This window comes from Colletotrichum costaricense (assembly GCF_030867565.1).
Source record: "Colletotrichum costaricense strain IMI 309622 chromosome Unknown Scaffold_7.1, whole genome shotgun sequence".
NCBI classification, from domain to species: Eukaryota; Fungi; Ascomycota; class Sordariomycetes; order Glomerellales; family Glomerellaceae; genus Colletotrichum; species Colletotrichum costaricense.
The window spans coordinates 1327052-1347504 of record NW_026848236.1 but is presented as its reverse complement, the minus strand read 5'-3'; the positions used below and the strand labels follow the sequence as shown (position 1 = coordinate 1347504).

At 54.8% G+C, this 20453-nt stretch overlaps 5 protein-coding genes across 5 annotated transcripts; 3 read left to right on the top strand and 2 right to left on the bottom strand.

Annotated features, from left to right (window-relative positions):
- Positions 1-76: 76 nt before the first annotated feature.
- Positions 77-2143, bottom strand: CCOS01_07635 (surfeit locus protein 6; the record flags this gene model as incomplete). The annotated part of the gene is made up of 3 exons (XM_060455798.1): positions 77-1732; positions 1911-1994; positions 2123-2143. The coding sequence occupies 3 exons, from the start codon at positions 2141-2143 to the stop codon at positions 77-79; spliced, it is 1761 nt and encodes a 586-aa protein (XP_060313690.1).
- Positions 2144-3183: 1040 nt separating this feature from the next.
- CCOS01_07634 (histone promoter control 2) lies at positions 3184-5112 on the bottom strand (the record flags this gene model as incomplete). Its single annotated transcript, XM_060455797.1, has 2 exons — positions 3184-3484; positions 3539-5112. The coding sequence occupies 2 exons, from the start codon at positions 5110-5112 to the stop codon at positions 3184-3186; spliced, it is 1875 nt and encodes a 624-aa protein (XP_060313689.1).
- A 4235-nt stretch (positions 5113-9347) lies between these two features.
- CCOS01_07633 (uncharacterized protein) lies at positions 9348-10628 on the top strand (the record flags this gene model as incomplete). Its single annotated transcript, XM_060455796.1, has 1 exon — positions 9348-10628. The coding sequence occupies one exon, from the start codon at positions 9348-9350 to the stop codon at positions 10626-10628; it is 1281 nt and encodes a 426-aa protein (XP_060313688.1).
- Positions 10629-13077: 2449 nt separating this feature from the next.
- CCOS01_07632 (uncharacterized protein) lies at positions 13078-14617 on the top strand (the record flags this gene model as incomplete). Its single annotated transcript, XM_060455795.1, has 6 exons — positions 13078-13273; positions 13326-13345; positions 13397-13433; positions 13491-13558; positions 13618-14093; positions 14161-14617. The coding sequence occupies 6 exons, from the start codon at positions 13078-13080 to the stop codon at positions 14615-14617; spliced, it is 1254 nt and encodes a 417-aa protein (XP_060313687.1).
- A 2505-nt stretch (positions 14618-17122) lies between these two features.
- On the top strand, positions 17123-19263 carry CCOS01_07631 (eukaryotic translation initiation factor eIF2A; the record flags this gene model as incomplete). The annotated part of the gene is made up of 2 exons (XM_060455794.1): positions 17123-17710; positions 17770-19263. 2 exons carry the CDS (start codon positions 17123-17125, stop codon positions 19261-19263), a joined length of 2082 nt encoding a protein of 693 aa, XP_060313686.1.
- Positions 19264-20453: the final 1190 nt, after the last annotated feature.

Here is a 20453-nt window from a genome sequence, read left to right as displayed (position 1 = left end):
TTAATCTCCTAAGTCGCCAAACCTCCTCACGCTTCTACCTCATTCCTCACGATAGCTCTCTGCTCAAGCCTCACGCTTATTTCTTCTTCTTACCGCCGCCAAAGCTCCCCTCAAACCCAGGACGCGCCTTGGTCTTCTTCGCCCCACCGCCGCCAACCTTCTTCCCGCTCTTGCGACCGAGCTTATGCGCCAGCTTATCATCCTTGCGCTTCTTCAGGTTATCCTCGCGCTTCTTCTGCTTCTCGCGAATCGACTTGGCCACCCCGTCGCTGCGCTCCTTCCACGCCTTTTCGCTCTTCTTCTTGGTCTGCTCCTTGCGCTTGACCGCCCTCTTGAGGGCCTGCTCGTCGTCCCGCACGCGCTCGCCCTCGGCGCGTTTCCGGGCGACGAGCCACTGCTCCTTTTCGGCAATGTCGGCCTGCTTCTCCTTGTCGAGGGCCGCGAGGCGCTTCTTCTGGTTCTGGATCTTGATGAGCGCCGTCTTGGGGTCCGAGGGCCCGCGCTTCTTGTGCGTGTTGAGCGCGTGGGAGAGGTCGTGCGAGAGCTTCGTCCCGTCGTCGAAGGCGACGCGGCCGAAGGCGAAGTTGGCGGGCTCGTCGCCGTCGTCGCCGCCGAGGCCGACGCGAGGCGACATGACGCTGGGGGAGTTTGACGCGAGCGTCTCCTCGCGCCGGGCCTCCTCCTCGAGCTTGGCCTTTGTGCGGAGCTCCTTCTTGTGCTCCTTGCGCTGGGCCTGCTTGAAGCGGCGCGCCTCGATGAGCTCCTGGCGCGTGCGGATCGGTTTGCCGTCGGGACCGTCGGCTTTGCGGGCGGCGCGGAGGGCTTCTATGCGCGCTGCGAGGCGGGCGCGGAGGGCGGAGGTGTCGGCGGGGAGTTTGATGTGCTTTGGCTTCTCGGAGGGCGGGACGGTGGAGCTCGTCGAGGTTGTCGTGCTCGCGGTGGCGGCGGCCGCGGTGTCAAAGGTTGGCGAGGCCGGTGTCGAGGCGCCGCTGGACTCTGTGGCCTTTTGTTGTTGGGCGAGGCCGGAGAGGTCGAGGGGGTTGAGGTCGGCGGATTTGGACTTGGACTTTGTCGCGGGTTCGGTCTCGTCGTCGGACTCGTCGACGGTCTCGTACTCCTCGTCCTCATCCTTATCCGCGTCCCTATCGTGGTCGTTGCTGACGGGCTTGGCATCCTTGGACTCGGCCTTCTTCTGTTGCTTCTTGTTGGATTCCTTCTTGGCAGCCGCCGGGGACTTTGCAGCCTTGGTGGCGGCGGGCTTGCTGGACTCCTTGACCTCGGGCACCTCAGCGTCAGCATCGGCAATGGCGGCGTCACCACCAGCAGCCTCCAGCTTAGCAGCCTTCTTCTCAGCCTTCTTCGCCTTCTTGGTCGCGCGCTTCTCCAGTTTGGCTTCCTTCTTCGCCATCCTCATGAGCTGGTTCTGCGACATCTCGGCAGGGTTGGCGTCATCAATCGTGTCGATCGGGAGGTCGGCCGTCTTCTGCTTCTTGTTATAGTCCTTGTTCATCCGCAGGCCCTGGCCGGGCAGCTCCCTCTGCACGCCCGGGATGGGCTCGTCGTCCTCCTTGTCCTCTTCCTCCTGCATCGCCTCCAGCTTGCGCTTGTTGCGCGCCGCCCGCTCGTCCATGACTTCCTTTGCGTTGCGGTTCAGCTCGCTGTCGGGGTCCAACTTGGCCGTCTTTGCGGCTTTGGCTTCGGCTTTCGTCTGCTTCGTCCGCTTCCATTGTTCCTGTTGCAAGAAAGAAGCGTGAGCAAAGTGCGCTCTTTAATAGAAGGTACTGTGGTGCTGTGTAGCCAAGGCACAAGCGATGGAGTAGGGGACGAGGCTGGCTTCCTTTCAGTCGCTTTGCGATTTTGCTTTGCAGGGCCATTGAAGGATGTAAGGTGCGGACTGGGGGCAAACATACAGAGTTGTCTTCTCCATAGTACATCTTTGCCGGAATGAGGGACAAGAGACCATCAAAGGCCTTTGAGTGCTCGCGCAGGCGATCCTACGAACCATGTTAACATTGTGTCTTTTGTGGCGATCTCATAGGATCATCACCGCCGCCAGCAGCCTTTCTCTCTCTTCTTTTTTTTTTCCTTCGGCCGGTGGCGGGGCACGGGCAACACAACGAACCTGCAAAGTAGATTCCGCCATATTCCCTTTGTTCTGTTCCTTGGCCTGTAAAATTCTTATTGAAAGAAGTAAATGTTCTTCTATGTGTTGGCCGCAAAAGGGTGGGTTGGAGTGCTGCTGAGCCAAACGAAAATCAACGGCTAGGCGGGTGCAAGCAGACTCGGTGAACAGAGACAGAGCTTTGATACTGCGGCGGTTGCGGGCGGATTGGCTGCGAATTTTCGGGCAGTTCGAAATTTTTTGGGGTGTGGAGAAATCGCTTATGTGAAATCTTGGCGCTTTTCTGCCACCGAACTATCACCTGTTTTTGAGGGCGGTGAGCTCGATTTACACCCCGCAATGACATAGCGCCCCGATATACGCATCTTAGCAAGTTGTCCGGCTTCAAACCTCAGGGTCCAAACTGCAGACCCCATCACCAAACTTCTGGCTGGGATTCGCTCATCTTGAAACATATGCTTATCTGACCACCAATGTTGTACTGCCCTAGAGTGCTGCACTGAGATACCGAAGTCAAGTTGTAACCACCAATGGCATTAATCACTGCTTTGATTGGTAGTAAGTCTTTCTAAGCATACATCTCTACTCCGGAATACCATAACACAACTCGCAAATCTATCACACGGCTTGGAAACTCCACCGCCACGAGTGGATAAGTGGAACCGCCCAACTGTAGACCCATTCCGTCCAATAATCAGTCCTACAAGCCCAAACGCCGCAATCCTGGGATTCCCATGCCGTCCCATGCCGTCTGAGAAGCAGTGCCGCCCAGCCTAATAATCATGTCACCCTCAGCAAAGTCAATGGCCAAGGAAAAGGCATTAACATCACAACGCCTGTTCCGATTGTTTTTTTTTTCGGATAAGACAACCGCCTCTCGCTAGTCTTTCTCAAGTCGTAGCCGCAACAGTAGCCTACTTGAGGACTCTCTCATATCAATCCACTTTCGTATGTTCGTTTGTTGCGAGCCGTGTCTTCAAAGACACCATTCCTCTCAACGAGGATATATGCCGTGGTCATGTAGCATCCGTTGTGTCGTAGTAGAAGGATTTCTAGGCGATTTACGCGCCTGCCATTCCAGCTGCAAAGGAGGGCGTCTGCGGCTGAAGTGAGTAGCCGTTTGTAGACTTGGCGCTCAGCTCAGCCTGTCGCTGGCGATCCGCCTTTTCGCGCTCGAGCTGCTCCTTTTCAGACTTGGTGATACGCGGTTTGCGAGTAAGAGAGCCGCCTCGGGATCCGCGACCACCTCGGGAGCCTGGTCCGCCTCCACGACCAGTGCCGCCCTCACCTCGAGTCGTACCGCCACGACCGCCAATACGACCGCCTCGACTTCCACGGCCACGCTTGGGCAGTCCGTCGGGTCTGAAATGTGTCAGTGAACTGTGCAATATAGGAATGATAGTGAATGCAACATACCTTGTATCCGCAGGCTTCTCAACCTCTGGCACCAAAGGTCCAGAGTACACAAAGAAGCCATCCCGGCTAGCGGCCGCCTGCTGCTCCCACAGAAGCTCGGAATCGTCGACAAAGTCGTCATCCTTGTCGTACTCATCTTCTTTGAAGTTGCGCTTCTTCTTCTTCGGCTTCTCGGGAAGGTCGGCACCACTCGTCATACCACCCATCTCCACGTTACTAGCTTCCTTGTCTGAATCCTCGGACATTTCGTCGCCAGATTCCTGGCCTGACGCCGTTTTCTCCAAGGCAGCCGAGGCAGCAGCAATGCGGGCCTTGCGATCTCGCTTCTCCGCCAGGCGAGGGTGCAGGGCATCCCAGCCATACTTCTCCTCAGCCATACGCATCACGTTGATGTAGATATTCGTGTCGCCGGGCTTGATAGGAATGTCCAGGACAATATCCGGGGCCTTGTACTCCTTGCCAGTCTCGGCTCTGCCGAAGTCCAGAATTGAACGATCTCCGAGTAGATCCCGAGAGTCGTCCAAAGCATTCAGCTTCGGTGAAGAGACACCAGACTTTTGTGGCTTTTGCTTTGGTGAATGTTTCTTGCTAGCGACAGAACCAGCAGTCGAAGCTGCGTCCTTCAGCTTCGCATCTGCCTTGATAGCTGGAACTGGCGGGGGAGCGAGGGCCTTCTTCGGCTCGGGTGCAGGTGGCTTTGAAATCGCTTGAGGGATTGATCTGGCAGGGTATGACGGAGATGCTGGCAAAGATGCATTCTCAGTTCGTGACTGAGCAGTCGAGGCAATGCGGAAGTTTTGTGCAGAAGGCGACGTGACACTCTGCGTGGGCGGATCTACCAAGCTCGCGATAGAGGGAGACGCGCTAGGTCGGTTGACAGTTTGTGTTGCGGGTCTTGGAGATGAGGCATTACCAAAGATGCCTCTGACCGGGTCGTAGCTTCCACGGATAGGATCGTAACCCTGACCGCTAGTACGCGTGGGGAGAACAGTATTTTGTGGTTTCGGCTCGGGCTCGGGGTCTGCGTTCAGAATGCTTTGCATTGAACGCGGCATCTCTTCTCGCTTGGGTGCCTTTTGCGCTGTGTGTTCGGGCTGAGCAGAACCAGGTCGGGAAGACGAGCTGATGCCGACGAGGTCTGTGATCTTGGTCTGTCGAGAGGGAGGAGGTGTGGAGGAAGATGCAGCTGCAGCGGCTAGGGACTTGGAATCTGAGCCTGCATCGGCATCCGCAGCTGGTGCCGACTTTCTCTTCCTTTGAATGGGCGGCGCATTGGGATCGCGAGGCTTTCGAGGTCGGCGCACCTTGGGCGGCTCGTCGGGATTCTTAGGCTTGACGGTAGAGCCAGGTTTGCGACCGGGCTTCTTTCGTGGCAAGCCAGCAGCGGTAAGGCGGACTTCCGGTTGAGGCGGCTGGTCTCCTGCGGCGACACCGAAGCGAGGTTGGGAGGGATCTACTATGATCTCGTCCATATCCATATCGTTGTTGTTTGGCCGACCGATTATTGGCGAGCCTGGGTCTGAAATAGAGCCGGAAGGTGGTGATGAAAGTGCAGGTGAAGAGCTGTCGCGCATAGCTGGCTCTCCTCCACCACCAAAGTAACACCACACCGAAAAGAGGTCTTCGAAGGTTAATTCGACAGACACCTGCACCGGGAAAAAAGGTACTGAGGTTGAAAAATGTTCAAGGCAGTGTTTGATACCGTGGGGCTACTGTGAAGAACAGCAGGTATAGTGCATCGAACTATTCTTCGATTGCAGTCGCGTGGTGAATTGCTGTGAGAGGTTCGTCCTGAATGACCTCACTTTTTCCCTTCTGACAGGGAGGTGGGTTCGCGTTTTGGTACGTTGAGGTTGCGTAGCTCCAGATTGGCTGAAAGTAGGTTGGGGCCAGACGCGGAATTATGTAAGGTAGACGGACTAGGTTGGCTAAGGCAGGAGACTGCTGCACCGATTGAGCAGTGGTCACCTGCGGTGTGGCCGTGCGGAGTTGGCAAAGGTGGGAACTCGTGAATAACCTCAATGATCGGTAGGCGTGTTTTTTGACGACAATTGGCACCTTTGATCGACAAAAAAGAGGTGTTGTGTAGAGAAAAGAGGAGTTTGGCGACCGTCAAAGAGTGCAGCTTGGTGAGCCGAACAAAACGGTGTTATTTTGAGGATGTCGACGATGGTGATTGATGTCGAGATTGATGGATTTGACGATTCTGCAGTCGAATTTGCAGCGTCGTGGTAGTTGCGAAGAGGAAAAAGGAGGAGGGGAATGGGAGGTCGAAAGAGGAGATGGGGATGGCTACGTTTTTGGGGGGAACAACAATTATTTTTTGGGCCGACATTTGGCTGCTGCGCAAGACGAGAAAAACGGGGCACCGAGCAGACGTGGATGGCCTCAGCAGGAGTGAATGGGAGGGAAATTTTATTATTAAAGCCGAATTAGAGATTCGGACTAGGCTGGGGGGCACATCGACGGGATCAGATGGCCTTAGGACCACGAGGAACGTGGACGGGGTGGGCAAGCACGGCAAGGAAAGAAGAACAGGACGCGGACGGGGCGGGTGAATGGATTATGGGGGGAATGGTAAAAAGGATGGGAATGGACAGGATGGGATGGGGTGGGCGGTCAGTCACGGTCAAGCCAAGGTTAAAAGAGGGAAAAGGCATTAGGAAGAGAACAACTGGGAATGATGGGAATGGGAGCGGGAGAAGGGAAATGGGAATGGCAACAACATGGAAAGAGTGGACTACCGTCCTGAGCGAGAGCCAAAGGGGGGGCGTGAGCGATGGGATGCCTTCGGCTGCACCTCACCTCAGCAAGTAATGGGAGTGGGGAGGCAGGAAAGGGAAGGGAAGGGGGGAAAACACCAAGATGACAAGAAGCGATGGCGCTTCGAGAACGGGCCGCCCAGGGAGGAAAGTACGAAAGGTCGAGACAGCCGGACCAGAGATGCAGAGAGATGTGTAAACCTCCAACGTGGGCCAGGCGCAGAAAGAAAAGATGGACGAACGGGATGACGGGATGGTATGGCAAGGAACCTCAGGTAAGGTAATATGAGAGACAGGCTGACTGACAATGGACGGGACGGGGTGGATGGGAATGGGAGCACGCCCACCCCCATCATTTACCCATCACCAGACAGGCAAGCACCATGAGAGAGCGAGAGCAACAACACACGTCGGCGGCTTTTTGGGGCTTTCTCCGCTTAACGATGGTGTCTCCTCTTCCTCAGCCAAGGCCAAGGACGGGATGTTGGACCACGGGCATGTCTCGCCAACAGCCGACAAGGGAAAATAAACACCACTATGGCAGACCAGGGTACAAGAGGAAGGTACGCCGCCCGGAACCAGATCACGCAGGGCAAAAAGCAGGGCGAGCGGCCAACCCGATGCGAGGAAGTCGGAGCCTTCAGCTCAGGTAACTTTGGGGAAAGGGCGAACCTGGAAGTCAACCCACTATCAACAGCCAGCAAGAACCGTCACGGCCGATGAGACGGGATGGGGGATGGGGGATGGGAAGGGAAGTCTTGCCGCGGCAGGCACAATCTACCTAGTGTTGTAGGTTGTCTCCAGCAATAAGGTACTACAATTGTGTAGTGCGGCACCTCATGCGGCGTGTGTGTTTGTATCCGTACGGTACACCTTTTGGATGCAGTAACATGAATTGGGAAGACATGGAGGCAGCGCGGCGCTACGGGGATGCGAGGGGGTGCAGGTGGTCGATGGTACCTCATCCAGTCCAGTGCGTGCAGCCGCGCGAGGAGGGGAGCAGGAGCCGAGCCGTGGGGAAAGGAAGGAAAGAAGGGGTCGTGGAATTTCTCCCATGGGCGGCCATCGGCAAGCGAACAGGAAAGGGGGGGGACCGCGTTGTGTGGTGCAGGTGCAAGGTGTAGGTGGTTGCAGCTTTTTTCGGAGCTAAGAGATGTCGCCAAAAAAGAGAAACACGGGTCCGGGCGCAGGTACCGAGTACAAAGATGTGCCACCTCTTGTTGTCTTAACAGCCTTTTTTCCTTTTGTTCCCGCCAATCTGAGGAGCGGTGCAACGTTCAAATGTGGGTAAAGGTGGATCCTGCGCGTCTGACGTTGAACCACGTCCGGCTTCCATTTCCGCCCTAGCGTCCCAGATAACCGCGGCCGGCGCAAGGATCTTTGTGCAAACCACCCAGCACACCCACCTTGCTGGCTGAGCCCGACGCAGAGGTATCCGTACGCAGCACATAATATTTGGAGTAATGAAGGTACCTTGCCATGCTTACCTAATGAGCTTGGAGGGCAGGAGCCAAGAGGGAACTTGGAAAGTAGACAGGGGGTGGGGCTGCGAAACGGAGAGATGATGGCCGGGGCACACCTCACCTCATGGTCCAGCCAGATCTCCTCCAGGCTTTCCCCCCACTGTTCAGGGGAGCGAACAACGGCGCAGGGCATCCTCTGTAGTCTGTCTATTTCGATCCCCCTTCTGCATGTCTCGCTGATCATGGAGGAGGGACTGACTACAGGCCCATGAGCCTCATTGACTATTTCCAGGTATGGATGCAACAAGACATATTGATAGCTGATTTCATAGCCTTCATATTTCCTCTTCATTGTCGACGTGCATTTCGCAGAACAAGCCTTTCATTGCAGCCAAAACCCTTTTTTCGGGGCAACACACAGATGCTGCTAGGTGGTGCGCTACGGACATGAAAGACATGTTGCAGATTCTGCAACACGCCACAAGCTCGAAAGAACGTGCATAATCCTTCCTTTTGTCACCCGAACATTCCTTCTCATCAGCGAGACATAAACGACAATTGTTTGTATTCTAAGCGGCATGGTTGGCGGAGAAAAGGAAGAAAACAGGGTGTTAAGAAAGTGTAGTGCGCGAATTTTCCAGCCGAAATTCTTCTCGGAAGCTCTAACCTAATTGCATGCAACAATCTCTCGTCAAGAGAGACATGGCAACACCGACAAGGAGATAAATGTACGGATAGGTGTACTTGCAAAAGTACGCATTTATCGCTGTGCACAAATGACCATGCATCTTCCAAATGAACTCTCAAACAAATCCAACAAGTTTCATCTATCCCACCAAGAAGCGACACTGTGCCAATCAAACGGAAACAGAATGCTGAGGTATACAGCGTATCCGTACATACTGCACTGCACCCCCCGGCATGGTCGCCCGCCAGTCCGCCTCTCCGCCCATCCAAAGTTTTCTGGAATTTTGCGGACGATCGACGCTAATGCAAAACTTGATGTGGCTCAGTCCCGCTTGTCAGCCACAACTCTAAAACGGCGCATTCTCGGGATTTAGGACGAGTCGTCTCCCCTCCCATGAGCCTCCATCTCTGGTAGTGTAGCCTGCAGCCAGCCGCCATCACCGTTGCACTTCCTCCTTTAGTCGGGACAGCTGGAGTGATTGCTGATTCCGTATTGAACCTATGCCATTCGCGACCGGAGTTGCACGCGCTCATAGAGAGCCCGAAATATCGATATGCGGCAATTTTCGACCCCCAAACGCATCTGACCCCTTGGCGCGGTGACCCTGGTTCCCCGTCGTACTCCCATCTGAAAATGAGCTTGTGTTCGGGGTGCCGCACGGGCAGTTCCGAAAAAGGCATGGAGCCTCTGACCAGGGGGCACTGGCCTGGGGGGCGTGCAATCTGATAAGGCAGAGCTACAGCCCGATAAGAAGAAAAGGTACGTCACTCTGGACTGCGACCAAAGGGAAAAAAATAATTGGTAAACCCACCCACCAACTGCTCCCGCCGAACCGCCAACATTCTCACAATCTTGCTCTCTTCCAAGTCCTTCTTTCCAACCCCCACAACGCAGTTATGGAGCCGATGATGCTAGTCGGAGATATTGTCGAAAAGGAGACGACACCTGCGAAACCCGTTGTCTTTGACGACATCGACGCCGCCCCGACAGGCTTCCCCGCACACAAGAAGCGCGCAGCCCGCGTCTCGGCTTTCAAGCAGCAACGGCAAGGCAAGCCCACGACAGGTGCCCAAGCCGCGGCCGCGACCTCCTCGATCCAGCCAAAGTCCAGCGAAGATGTCGCCGCAGACTCACAAAAGTCTTTCGAGGCCGCCGAGCGACGGAGAATCGACCGCGAAAATAGGCAGAAGCTGGAGGATATGAGCCCAGAGGACATTGCACAGGAGAGGCAGGAACTGCTAAACTCTCTTGACCCGTCCCTTATCCAGCGTCTCCTCGGTAGGGCCAATATAGACGAGCAGCATGGCCCGAATCCCTTCGATCCGCCCGCGGACGAAACCAAGAGGGAGCCGCCGGCCCCGACACCAGAGATCAAGATCGAGGACACCTCTGCGCCGCCGAAACCCAAGCCAGCACCAAAGCCCGCTACGGCTCCGAAATCCGTCTCATTCGCAGACGAAGAAGACGAGCCAACATCAAAGGCACCGCCAAAACCCTCGCACACACACGAAGACAAGGCCCCCGCCGCCCCTCCAGCAGACCTGTTCCCCCTCAACGACCAGCCCGACAAGACGCACTTCCCCCAGGCGCCCGCCCTCCCCGACCTCGACCCCTCGCACCCCGACTTCCTCCAGACCCTCCACGAGAAATTCTTCCCCAACCTCCCCGCCGACCCGAGCAAGCTCGCCTGGATGGCGCCCATCCCGACGGCCGATTCCCCCGCCGACCGCGAATCCCCCTACTACCCGGGCCAGTCCTCCCTCCCCATCGCCGCCCTCCGCTTCGACTTCAAGGGCGGGCTGATCCCCCCTCGCCTGAGCAGGTCGATCCCCACGTCAAAGGGCCTTCACCACCACGGCCAGGCGCCCGAGGCGGCGGGCTACACGATCGAGGAGCTGGCTATTTATGCGCGTAGCGCCGTGCCAGCGCAGAGGTGCGTCGCGTTCCAGACGCTGGGGCGGATTCTGTATAGGCTGGGTAAAGGCGAGTGGGGAAACGGCGAGGAGGATAGCTTGGGACGCGGCATCTGGAGCAGTGTGCAGGAGGGACGCGTGCTGGAGAGCTTGTCCGAGGCGGCGATTGTGGATGGTGGTCATAGGGGGAGTCGGGCGTATGCGACGGAGGCGCTGTGGTTGTTTGAGAAGGGCGGGTGGAGGGAGCAGTGGTCTGGCAGATAGGGGCTGTCCTCACGATTCTTGGGAATGTTCCCCGTGACTAGGCACTCGCTCCGAAATGATACCAATTTTAAGCAAGATCTCGAGAGCTTACATGCTGTATCAAATCGAATCTGATGTTCGCCATGTAGCTCTTCTACACCAAGACTGCGAGGAAGTAGGTTTTGAATATCTGAGTAATGTCTCACTTGGAAGGTCAATGGGAAGCTGCCGCCAGAGATCCCTCGACTGCCACAAGAAAACCATCATCAAAATCACTCAGCAAGCTGGCAATGAGTCAAGTCCTATCGTCGTCACATTCTCGACATCACAGAACCCCTACAAGAAGAGACGAAAAGCATATCAAGCTTCTAGCGAGTCAAGTCCCACACCTCAATAACCCCCTCGTTGACAGACTTTCTTATCGTGAAATACGGTAGAGGAGACTCCGCTCCAAGCGGAGCCGGCTCCGGCAAACCTTCATGATGCGTGTTCATAGCTAGCTACCTTACCATATGCGCAGAAGCTAGGCCACGCTTTGACCTATTCACGGGGCATGTGTATGGTGCGATCACTTGATGAGGTGAAGGGAGAGGAAGTCAAATTCCTCTATCGCATTACCTTAGCCTAGAGCCGTTTAAGGCTCCTGACTCATAGAGACACCTCGTTGTAGAGGATTCATGACATAAGATACGGAGCCGCGGGCGTACAGACGGCGGCGACGGGCACTTTCTCCAAAGTCCTCTTCGCAGCTGCTGCCCAATCTCTGTTGTCCCAGTAGGAAGTTGGGCTAGCATCATACTAGCAACTTGAAAAGCCCAACGAGAAAGGATAGAGGACATGACTCTCAACCCTTCATACCTCTGTCAGCCCATGTATGCCATCTTAACATGAATGTTCCTAGCTCTATCCAGAGAGCTCCTGGTCTTTAAGACATCATGGCCGAGAAGCTTTCGACCTACAAGACCCCTTCCTCCGCACCCTACCTCCCCGCTACTCGACACGTGCCACGCCCATCCCCACGAGCTTATCTGCCCAAACTCAGCGCTTTCCACGAGTTGGTGTTATGGACTCTCACACCGGAAAGCAGTCGAGAGTGGGCCGGCGTGAAGCTGTCGGCCGGATGCTTAGGTGATGCCACGCAGCCACAATGTGCTGATTCGGAGTTCGACGGCTGCCCTAGAAGCCAATTCTTGGGGAGCGATTCCGGCCTCGTCGTCTACAGTTCCAGATCGGACGTATATAGCGGAAAGCTTCTGCCACCCCACGTAGAGGAAACCTACCAGGCACCCTCTTCCGTTACGCCAACCTTTCGAGTACCTAGTGACGACTGACACACTGCAGTTTGGCCGGAAGAGGTATAAGAAAAGCTTCATTTTCATCATTTGCTCCTAGTGGAGAGAGTTTGTGGCTGGCGGTACCAGAGTATGGCGAGAGTTACACGATCTCACAACTTGAAGGTGGCTGGCTTCATGATGACGAACGCTTCGTAGCTTCTTCGACGAATTCTTAGCACGGCTCCCGATTATCTGATCAGAGTCCTCGCTAGCTTGTCCCAAAACATGTAGATGCCATGCAGCTGCTCAACGGCAGCTGTCGCTGTAAATCTCGGGCGGTTTGTCTTGGCACGGTTTCGACCCAGACTGCCGGGCTCTGTCTACGATGCATCGCGCCCTGAGACGTCGTCCGGTCGAAAGATATCTCAACTCGAAAAAAACGCGCAAGATGCCAGATCAAGGCAGGCGAGTCCATCTCACTGTGCATGGCTCAACCTAGGTTCACCTGTCAGCCAGCATGATATGTTGCCTGCCCACGCAGCTAAATGGTCCAACATTGCGAAAAAGACGTTTGGCGACGGTGTTCCCGACCGAGAGAGGGTCCGTCCGTAGATAAAGTTTACCTCTGTTCCAGAACCTCTAAAGGTTGGGGTCGACGGGCCATTCATGGGTCTCAAGCATGAGACGAGACCTCTCCGCAGAGGATAAGGATTGGTCAATCCACCCGGCGTTGAAAGAGAGTTCTCTACCTCCTCTCCTTCTGGGAGTCGTTTCCAAACTGCGTCTAGAACTTCTGGCCGGAGAGTCCCTCCGACCGAGCCGAACGAGTTCTGGGCCGCGTTGGCTTACTCGCGTTCATCGCGGAGATGGTACCCCGTCCCTTTCCTGTGCTATCGTCAGTATTTCGAAACTCAATGCTAAGATGTCATGTCAAAGAGCACATACCCCCCTCTCCGAGCCTCCCTCCCCTGCGGCACGTGTTTACCAGGGGAAGGCGACCTCCTCTGATCTCTCTATATACACAGAGGGGCCCGCGGTCTTGTTTGCGTGGGATGCCACCGTCTTTCGTTCTCGTCTTGGAAAAATCTGCTCCCGTGGTGAAGAATTCTGCTGCTTGAGCTTCCTGGACCCGTCGCCGCCAATCGACGCATCGATATGCACACAAAACGTTCCGTCATGGGCCGGAGCGAGCAGTGATGAGCACCAACACAGGCTCGATCGGAGCGGCGCCACCACCGCCCGGGGAGACGCCCAATTTTGACAATCCGCGTGACGCTGGACATATGCTCCACATGGTGTACATGGTTCTCATTCAGATTGTGGTAGTGGTTTTCTTCGCGTTGAGGGTCTACGTCAAGCTGTCAGTGAATGGAAAGTTTCGACTGGAAGATTGTAGGTGTTGACCTGAAGTACCTAGTTTGACTCAGGCTGATATGTGAGACAGGGAGTTGCCTAGTTGGATGGGTGAGCTCACGATGTCTGAGGCAAATGCCTTGCGGATGTTGACTGGTTTAGATCTTCACCGTGCTATTGAACTCGACCGTCTTAATCAGTAAGAACAGCGCGCGTGTGCTGGAGCACGACGAGCATTCGCTGACGAGATGAACAGAGCTCCATTTCGGCGAAGGATTCCACATTTGGGAAATCACTGCTGGCAACTTCACCGAGCTCCAGAAGGTAGAGTAATTCATGGAATGCGACGGCGACGATTCCTGTACTAAGAGCAGAATCTCCAGTGGCTGTACATCAGCTCCCTCCTGTATTCGCCGGCAGCCTTTTTCACCAAAACGGCTCTTCTTCTTCTCACCGTTCGCGTTTTCTCCGTCGACAGGAACGTAGCTCGGACGCTTCACGCTCTTTTGGCATTCTTTCTTCTGTGCTATATACCGGCACAAGTCGCAAAGACTCTCGTTTGCATCCCAGTCCAGGCATTTTGGGACACGAACGTTGTCAACTTCAAGTGCATCGACCAGACCAAGCTTTTCTTGTACGACGGCTCCATCTCGATCGTGTCAGATCTGGTGATTCTCGTTGTTCCCATACCTTTGACCTGGGCTCTGCGGGTGTCACTTGCCAGAAAGGTGAAGGTGGTGGCACTTCTAGGCGCGGGTGGTGTAGCATTTGCGGTGACGGTGTATCGGGTATACCTCACCATCAAGTTTGCGGACACCAAAGACCCAACTGTGGATTTCATCCCTCTTGACTGGACTGTGTGAGTCTTTGCCTTTTGAAGGAGTTGTGTCCAAGGTAACACTCCTAGCTGACAGGGATTCTGCCAGGACTGGAGAGCTCGCCATTGGCATAGTCTGCGCTTGCTTTCCCTCAATCAACCACCTGCTCGAGCGGCGCAGCGCGACAAGAGTATCGTCTAATTCTTCCACGGCAGGACTCTCTTGGTGGAGGAAGGCATCGAAAGATTGTCTAGACTCCTTGTCATCTTGGGGCATGAATCGCCGATCCAGGCTAGCGGCTGGGAACAGGATCGGGCTGCAAAACACCACAGCAGATTCGAATGCGAGGCTTGCGTCGACCCCTGGAAGTACTCCCGGCACAGAAAGAGATGAGCCGCAGCAGTCAGACTATGATATTGAACTGGCCGTGATTTCGATGCCGCAAAGCGAGCCTCATCCGGGAGAGTTGGTAACGACGAGGGCGAGCAACCGCAACGACGGCCTGCTGAACCCTCTACCTGTCATTCGACGCAGCAGTCCTTTCAAAATCGAAGGCCCGTCTTGACGAAAACCTCCCATCCGCGCCGATGCGGTGACAAAGAAGTTAGACTTATACGACGTCAAGTCGTCAGAACGGATCGTGCAAATCGGCTCGGCGGCGGGCCTGAAGGAGCATCTCGCTAATCTGGGAATTCCGAGAAACAAAGCCATGGGCCATGCCGAAGCCCAATAAGAGTTACGATTCTGGCTGTCTTGATCAGCCTCTTGAAGTCCAGCGCGCTGCGAGAAGTGTGTTTGAATGTTTAGGAGTGTTGCCAACGACTTTTGGTAAACTAAGTACTAGTCTTTCTGCCGTTCGGTATGGGACGTTTCGACTTCTCCAGTCCTACGATTCTCTTGGAGATCTGAACAATATGATACTCTAAATCTTCTATCAATTAGAGTATATTTCTCTACGTATATACATAAGAAGGACTTTGATACAGAGAAGTAATAATTATGATATGAGTAGTGAAAGGGGTACACAGGAAGATGAATAGCAGGATATCGATTTTGTCACCCACTTGCCTGGCTCGAGCACGGAACCCTGTGATTAGAGATGTTCTATTGAGACAGAACCCGAGGCCCGCAAGTTGAAGAGACGGTAGATGGAAGACTGGTCAGACGAAGGTTTGTTGTTCAGGTCATTGGACACTGGAAGGGAATTATTGTTTGCTGGAATTGGAAATGGTCAGATGTGGGACAAGAAAACACACAGCCAGCCAATAGACAAAGTCACGGAGCGATGAGTAAGACACGCCTTCCTGGAGATGCAGAATTGATACGGCAACGGCGCAGCATTTGGAGGTCTCAGTCTCACCTGCAAGTCTACTGGACCATTCCTGCCAGTGCCAATCAAGCCATTGTCTGGGGAGCAGTGGAAGGAACGCCCGTCTCTGTTGTGCCGGCGCCGTAAGCAGATGGAAAACATGTGATTGGCCACATGTCCTCCACTCATACCTAGGTAGGTAAAGGTAAAGGTCTTAGGTAATTAGAAGCCCACGCGGAGGAAAGCAAACCTCGCCTCCAGCTTTTCGCGATGAGAGTGTGAGAGTCCACCAGCCACGGCTGGGCCCGGGATTCATGGGGTTTGGGGACGGCACCACGCGCTGCGCTGCCCTGTCCGGCTGCGGCCCGCATTGGGAGTGTGGGAGTGTGTGTGTGTGTGTGTGTGGCTTTGCTTCCAAGCTGCACCTTGTCGCTCAGGCTACTCAACTGCTGCAGACTAGGTACCTAGGTAGCCAACTGTATTGCCTACCTTATCTTATCGTAGAGGCTTTCATACTCACTCAATACTTTAAGCAATAGAGAAATGGGCATTGAATGACCGCTCACGATTAAAGCATCGTGCTTATCCTACCTCCTTTCATATTGGTGTTCCACAACAAACAGCAAACGGATTGATCCTTTTTGAAACTTTGTGGGATTTGAGAGGTGCGCTGGCAGTATTACATAAGACGCCTTATTCAGGCAAGATACGTATCCGTTACCTTGCTGTGTACGTAGTAAGGTACTTCCATCTCTGAGTGGGCCGTCTGACCGTCGTAGCCTAACATGACTGAGGACCGGGAGTGCTTGGGTGCCCTCCCGTCCATTAATCGTACGGATACAGCGTGCCAGCTCTGAAGTACTTCCCCAAGGCCCCCAAAATGAGGTGCCCTGAAGCCATGGTGAGGCGTGAAGTGAGCTCAGGCCGACAAAAAGGAAAGAAAAGAAAAAAAGTGGCCAGGGTGTGCCAGCCAGAGCCAAGGCGAACCCGCGCAGGCGACGGGACCAGGGGGCGCAACTGGCAAAGCAGAAAAAAATATTCACAAAATCCCACTTTAGCATTCTCTCCCCTTCCTTTCCCTTTCCTTTCCTCTCCTCCAGCCCACACAACAACACGCACCGTTGCACGCCAATCTTCCCCCCTCAGGGTGCCTCCTCCCATTCCCTTTCTCCCCTCTTCCTCACGTTCTTCCCTATTTTTCTTCCTCGGGTCCCTATAGCCTCACGGCTCAAGCTCCAGCCAGTCGCCCTTGCTGTCGTCTGCCTCTCCGTCCTCGTTGTCACTGCACGTGTGTTTGCATCTCGATTCCGACGCCGCTCTGAATCACGACTGCCCCGTCAGCCATCGACCATCGATTCACACGTCATTCGTCGACCAGCTTCAAAGCCAACATCCGACGCCAGCTCTGTGGTATACTCTAGTATCCATATCCGACGTTAGAACATCAACACAAACACCCTGCCACCGATTGCGAATTTGCAGATCAACAAAGCTTCCTTTGCTGCAAAGAAAAACAAGACGTCGCCGGAATACCCGCCCCCCCGGTCAATCCACGGTTTCCGTCCATCGCAAAGCAACACAATCAAAGCTCTCGAGCTATCGCCATCTGCCTTTGTCCGTCTACCTCGACGACTTCGACCTCGACGACCGCCTCTGATCTCTGAGCCCACTGAAGAAGAACCATCAATTCCACCCAAGAACGTCAACCTTCCGACCCGACACTCTCTGCTCTTGATACACACACTGTGACTTTGACTAGTTATGGCGTCCTCACAATTGCAGTTTGCCTACCGCACCCAGAAGGGCATCGGCCTGTTTGATGCTGCGCCATCTTATCAGCCTCTCTCTGGGTTCGCCAATCCTGAAGGGAACCTCCGGTGTTGTGCATACTCGCCCTGTGGCCGTTACTTTGCCTGGGCGAGCCCCGAAGTTGTTACCGTTGTCGACGCTTCCACTGGCCAGCAGGTTCTTGCCCTCCCCATCCTCAATGTCCTTGAGCTCGGTTTCTCTCCTCTCGGCACCTTCCTCGTCACCTGGGAGCGACCTGCCAAGGATGAGAACGGAGATGCGACCAAGAACCTGAAGGTCTGGCGTACTGTCGAAGATGGCGTTGCTGGAGCCGACAAACTGCCCTTGGGCAAGTACGTCCAAAAGTCGCAGGGAGGCTGGAACCTTCAGTACACAGCCGACGAGAAGTTCTGTGCCCGCCAAGTCACCAACGAAGTCCAGTTCTACGAAAGCCACGATCTCGGCACCGTCTGGAACAAGCTGAGAGTCGAGGGCGTCGCCGACTTTGCCCTGGCTCCCGGTCGTTCCCACTCCGTTGCTGTCTTCATTCCTGAACGCAAGGTGAGCACTCTTTGCGTTCGTTCATTCAACTTCTCAACATGCTAACAAGTACTTCTCAGGGACAACCCGCTGCCGTCAAGGTCTACAACGTGCCCCAATTCAACGCTCCCATTTCTCAAAAGACCTTCTTCAAGGGCGACAAGGTCCAGCTCAAGTGGAACCAATTGGGAACCAGCATTCTCGTTCTGGCCCAGACTGATGTCGACAAGTCCAACAAGAGTTACTACGGTGAGACTACACTGTACTTGCTTAGTGTCAATGGCTCTTTCGACGCCCGCGTCAGCCTGGACAAGGAGGGTCCTATCCACGATGTGACGTGGTCCCCGAACTCCAAGGAGTTTGGTGTCGTCTATGGCTACATGCCCGCGAAGACTACCATCTTCAACCACCGCGCCGTTGCCCAGCACTCGTTCCCCCTGGGACCTCGCAATACCATCATCTTCTCCCCCACGGGACGTTTTGCTCTTGTTGCTGGATTCGGAAATCTGGCTGGCCAGATCGATGTCATTGATCTCGAGAAGGATTTCCGCAAGCTTCACACTATTGAGAGTGGCAACCCTAGCGTCTGCACGTGGAGTCCGGACAGCCGTTATATCATGACGGCTACCACTTCTCCCCGTCTCCGTGTCGACAACGGCATCAAGCTTTGGCACGTTAGCGGTCCTCTCATGTACAACGAGGACAAGGTTGAGCTTTATCACGTTGTCTGGAGGCCCTTGGCTGTCGAAAAGGTTGCCGGCGGAGATCCTCTGAACCCGGTCCCCACCCCCCACGCCTCCGCGGCCACTTACTTGGGCTCTGTAAAGACGCCCAGCAAGCCCGCGGGAGCTTACCGCCCTCCCGGTGCTCGTGGCCTCGCCACCCCGCTTCATTTCAAGCGAGAAGACGAGGGCGGCGCGGCCCACATCAGCATGAACAACGGATCTGCGCCCATTGGACCTAACGGGTTCGGACGTCCCCGCCGTGGTGTGCCTGGTGCAGAGTTTGCCGTGCCTGGTGCTGCTCCTAAGGTTCCTGGAGCCGACCCGAACGACGATGAAAATTTGTCAAAGGCGGCACTCAAGAACAAGAAGAAGCGCAACAACAGAAAGAAGGACGGAGAAATCAACCCAGAGGGCCAGAACGGCGGTGGTGCTTCGCTCGCCCCGCCTCCCCGTGACTTTGGCGCGGGTTCTGGGCATGAGGGTCGCAGCCCTGAGCGCCGTGGCGGTGCCGGAGGTAACCACAGACACCGCAGCCACTCTCGCAACCCCGGTGCGGGTCAGCATCGTAACAGGAGCAACACCCACCGAGGCCAGAATGGCGCGCCGCAGGTGCCTAACGCGCAGCCTCAACAGGCCGCACCGGTGACTGTAACTAGCCCCGGCGCCGATAACTCGCAAAACCCGAACGCGAAGAAGATTCGCAGCTTGCAGAAGAAGGTCCGCGCGATCGAGGATCTCGAGATGAGACTGGCCGGAGGCGAGAAGCTTGAGGACACGCAGATGAAGAAGATTGGCACCAAGTCATCTGTGCTCAAGGAGTTGGATGGTCTCGGTGGCGAGGGCCACTAGAGTCATCGTGACTGCCTAGCGAGACAGACTAAAGATGCAAATAGTTCTGTAGGAAAAGGGACCACCTTACGGATACTGGAATACTCAAGGGCCCACAGGTTAGATGATACAGGTCCCATGGATCCCCAGTATTTGGACGAGTAGAGTCAGGATTACGTGTAGAGAATCAGGAAAATGGAAAATGCAAAATGCAAAAAGCACGGCGCGAACACTTCGTATTGATTTAATGCGCTTCCTTAGACCATGTGAGAGTTGATCATCAATGAGCGGGTGAAGAGAAGAGATACCACCTTAGAAGGCCATGCTAAATGTGTGAAAGTTAGGCTTGCGATGAGCATCCGAGGATATCGAACCTTGTGAGTGGGAAGTAAGCTTGGAAAGTCTTGGAACCCGGGGCATACTAGAACGAAGCTCTTCAGGGGCAAGGGGGTCGAAACCACTGTAGCTTATGGGAAAAGAGGCAGCTCGCAGTCTTTCTCTTGACCAGTTTCTCCTGCTCTTCTGCCTCTCTTCTATTGCATTTTGGAGTATCAGCTCCGGCATGGGAAGTTGGCGATGAACAATTTGGGTACGCGTATTCATAAGGCGGAAGATAAGGGCGAGCTAAGCTAGCGCTAGACGGGCAGGCGGGGTGGGGAGGAGCCGGGCTGATCGGCACGGCAGCCCGGGCGTTTTGTGGAGATATATCCTGACTAAGCCGGAATTCCGGACTGGGGTCTTTGGTTGACATCGCGAGAAGGAGGAATATCGTCGACCCTTGTTTGCTCTTCCGGAATAACGGGATGATGTCAAGATGAATGAGAATATTGAATCATATGATATCGCAACGCAAATATAGAGCTGAAGCTCCGGATTCTACATCTCCATGAGTAGCCTCCATGAGGGATACTGGAAGGTGAAGGCCAAGGGTACTACTTATACCCATTCAATGTCGAATCTGTCACCAGCACCCCATCCGGCCACTTGGCCGGGTGGTTAGACTCTGACGCAGAGTCGATAGTAAATGAAATACTCCAATGACTTCCGTGCTGGAAACGAGGGGCGCGCTGTTCGAATCCGAATAGGGGCGTAAATTATAAGGTCAGTGTTCCCCCTCCCTCGTTCCTTCCTTTTTGGTTTTGGCATGTATAAAGAGCAAGAAGGTGGAGGTTCACTTACGTCCGGAATTGGAATTGATCCGAACATAGTTG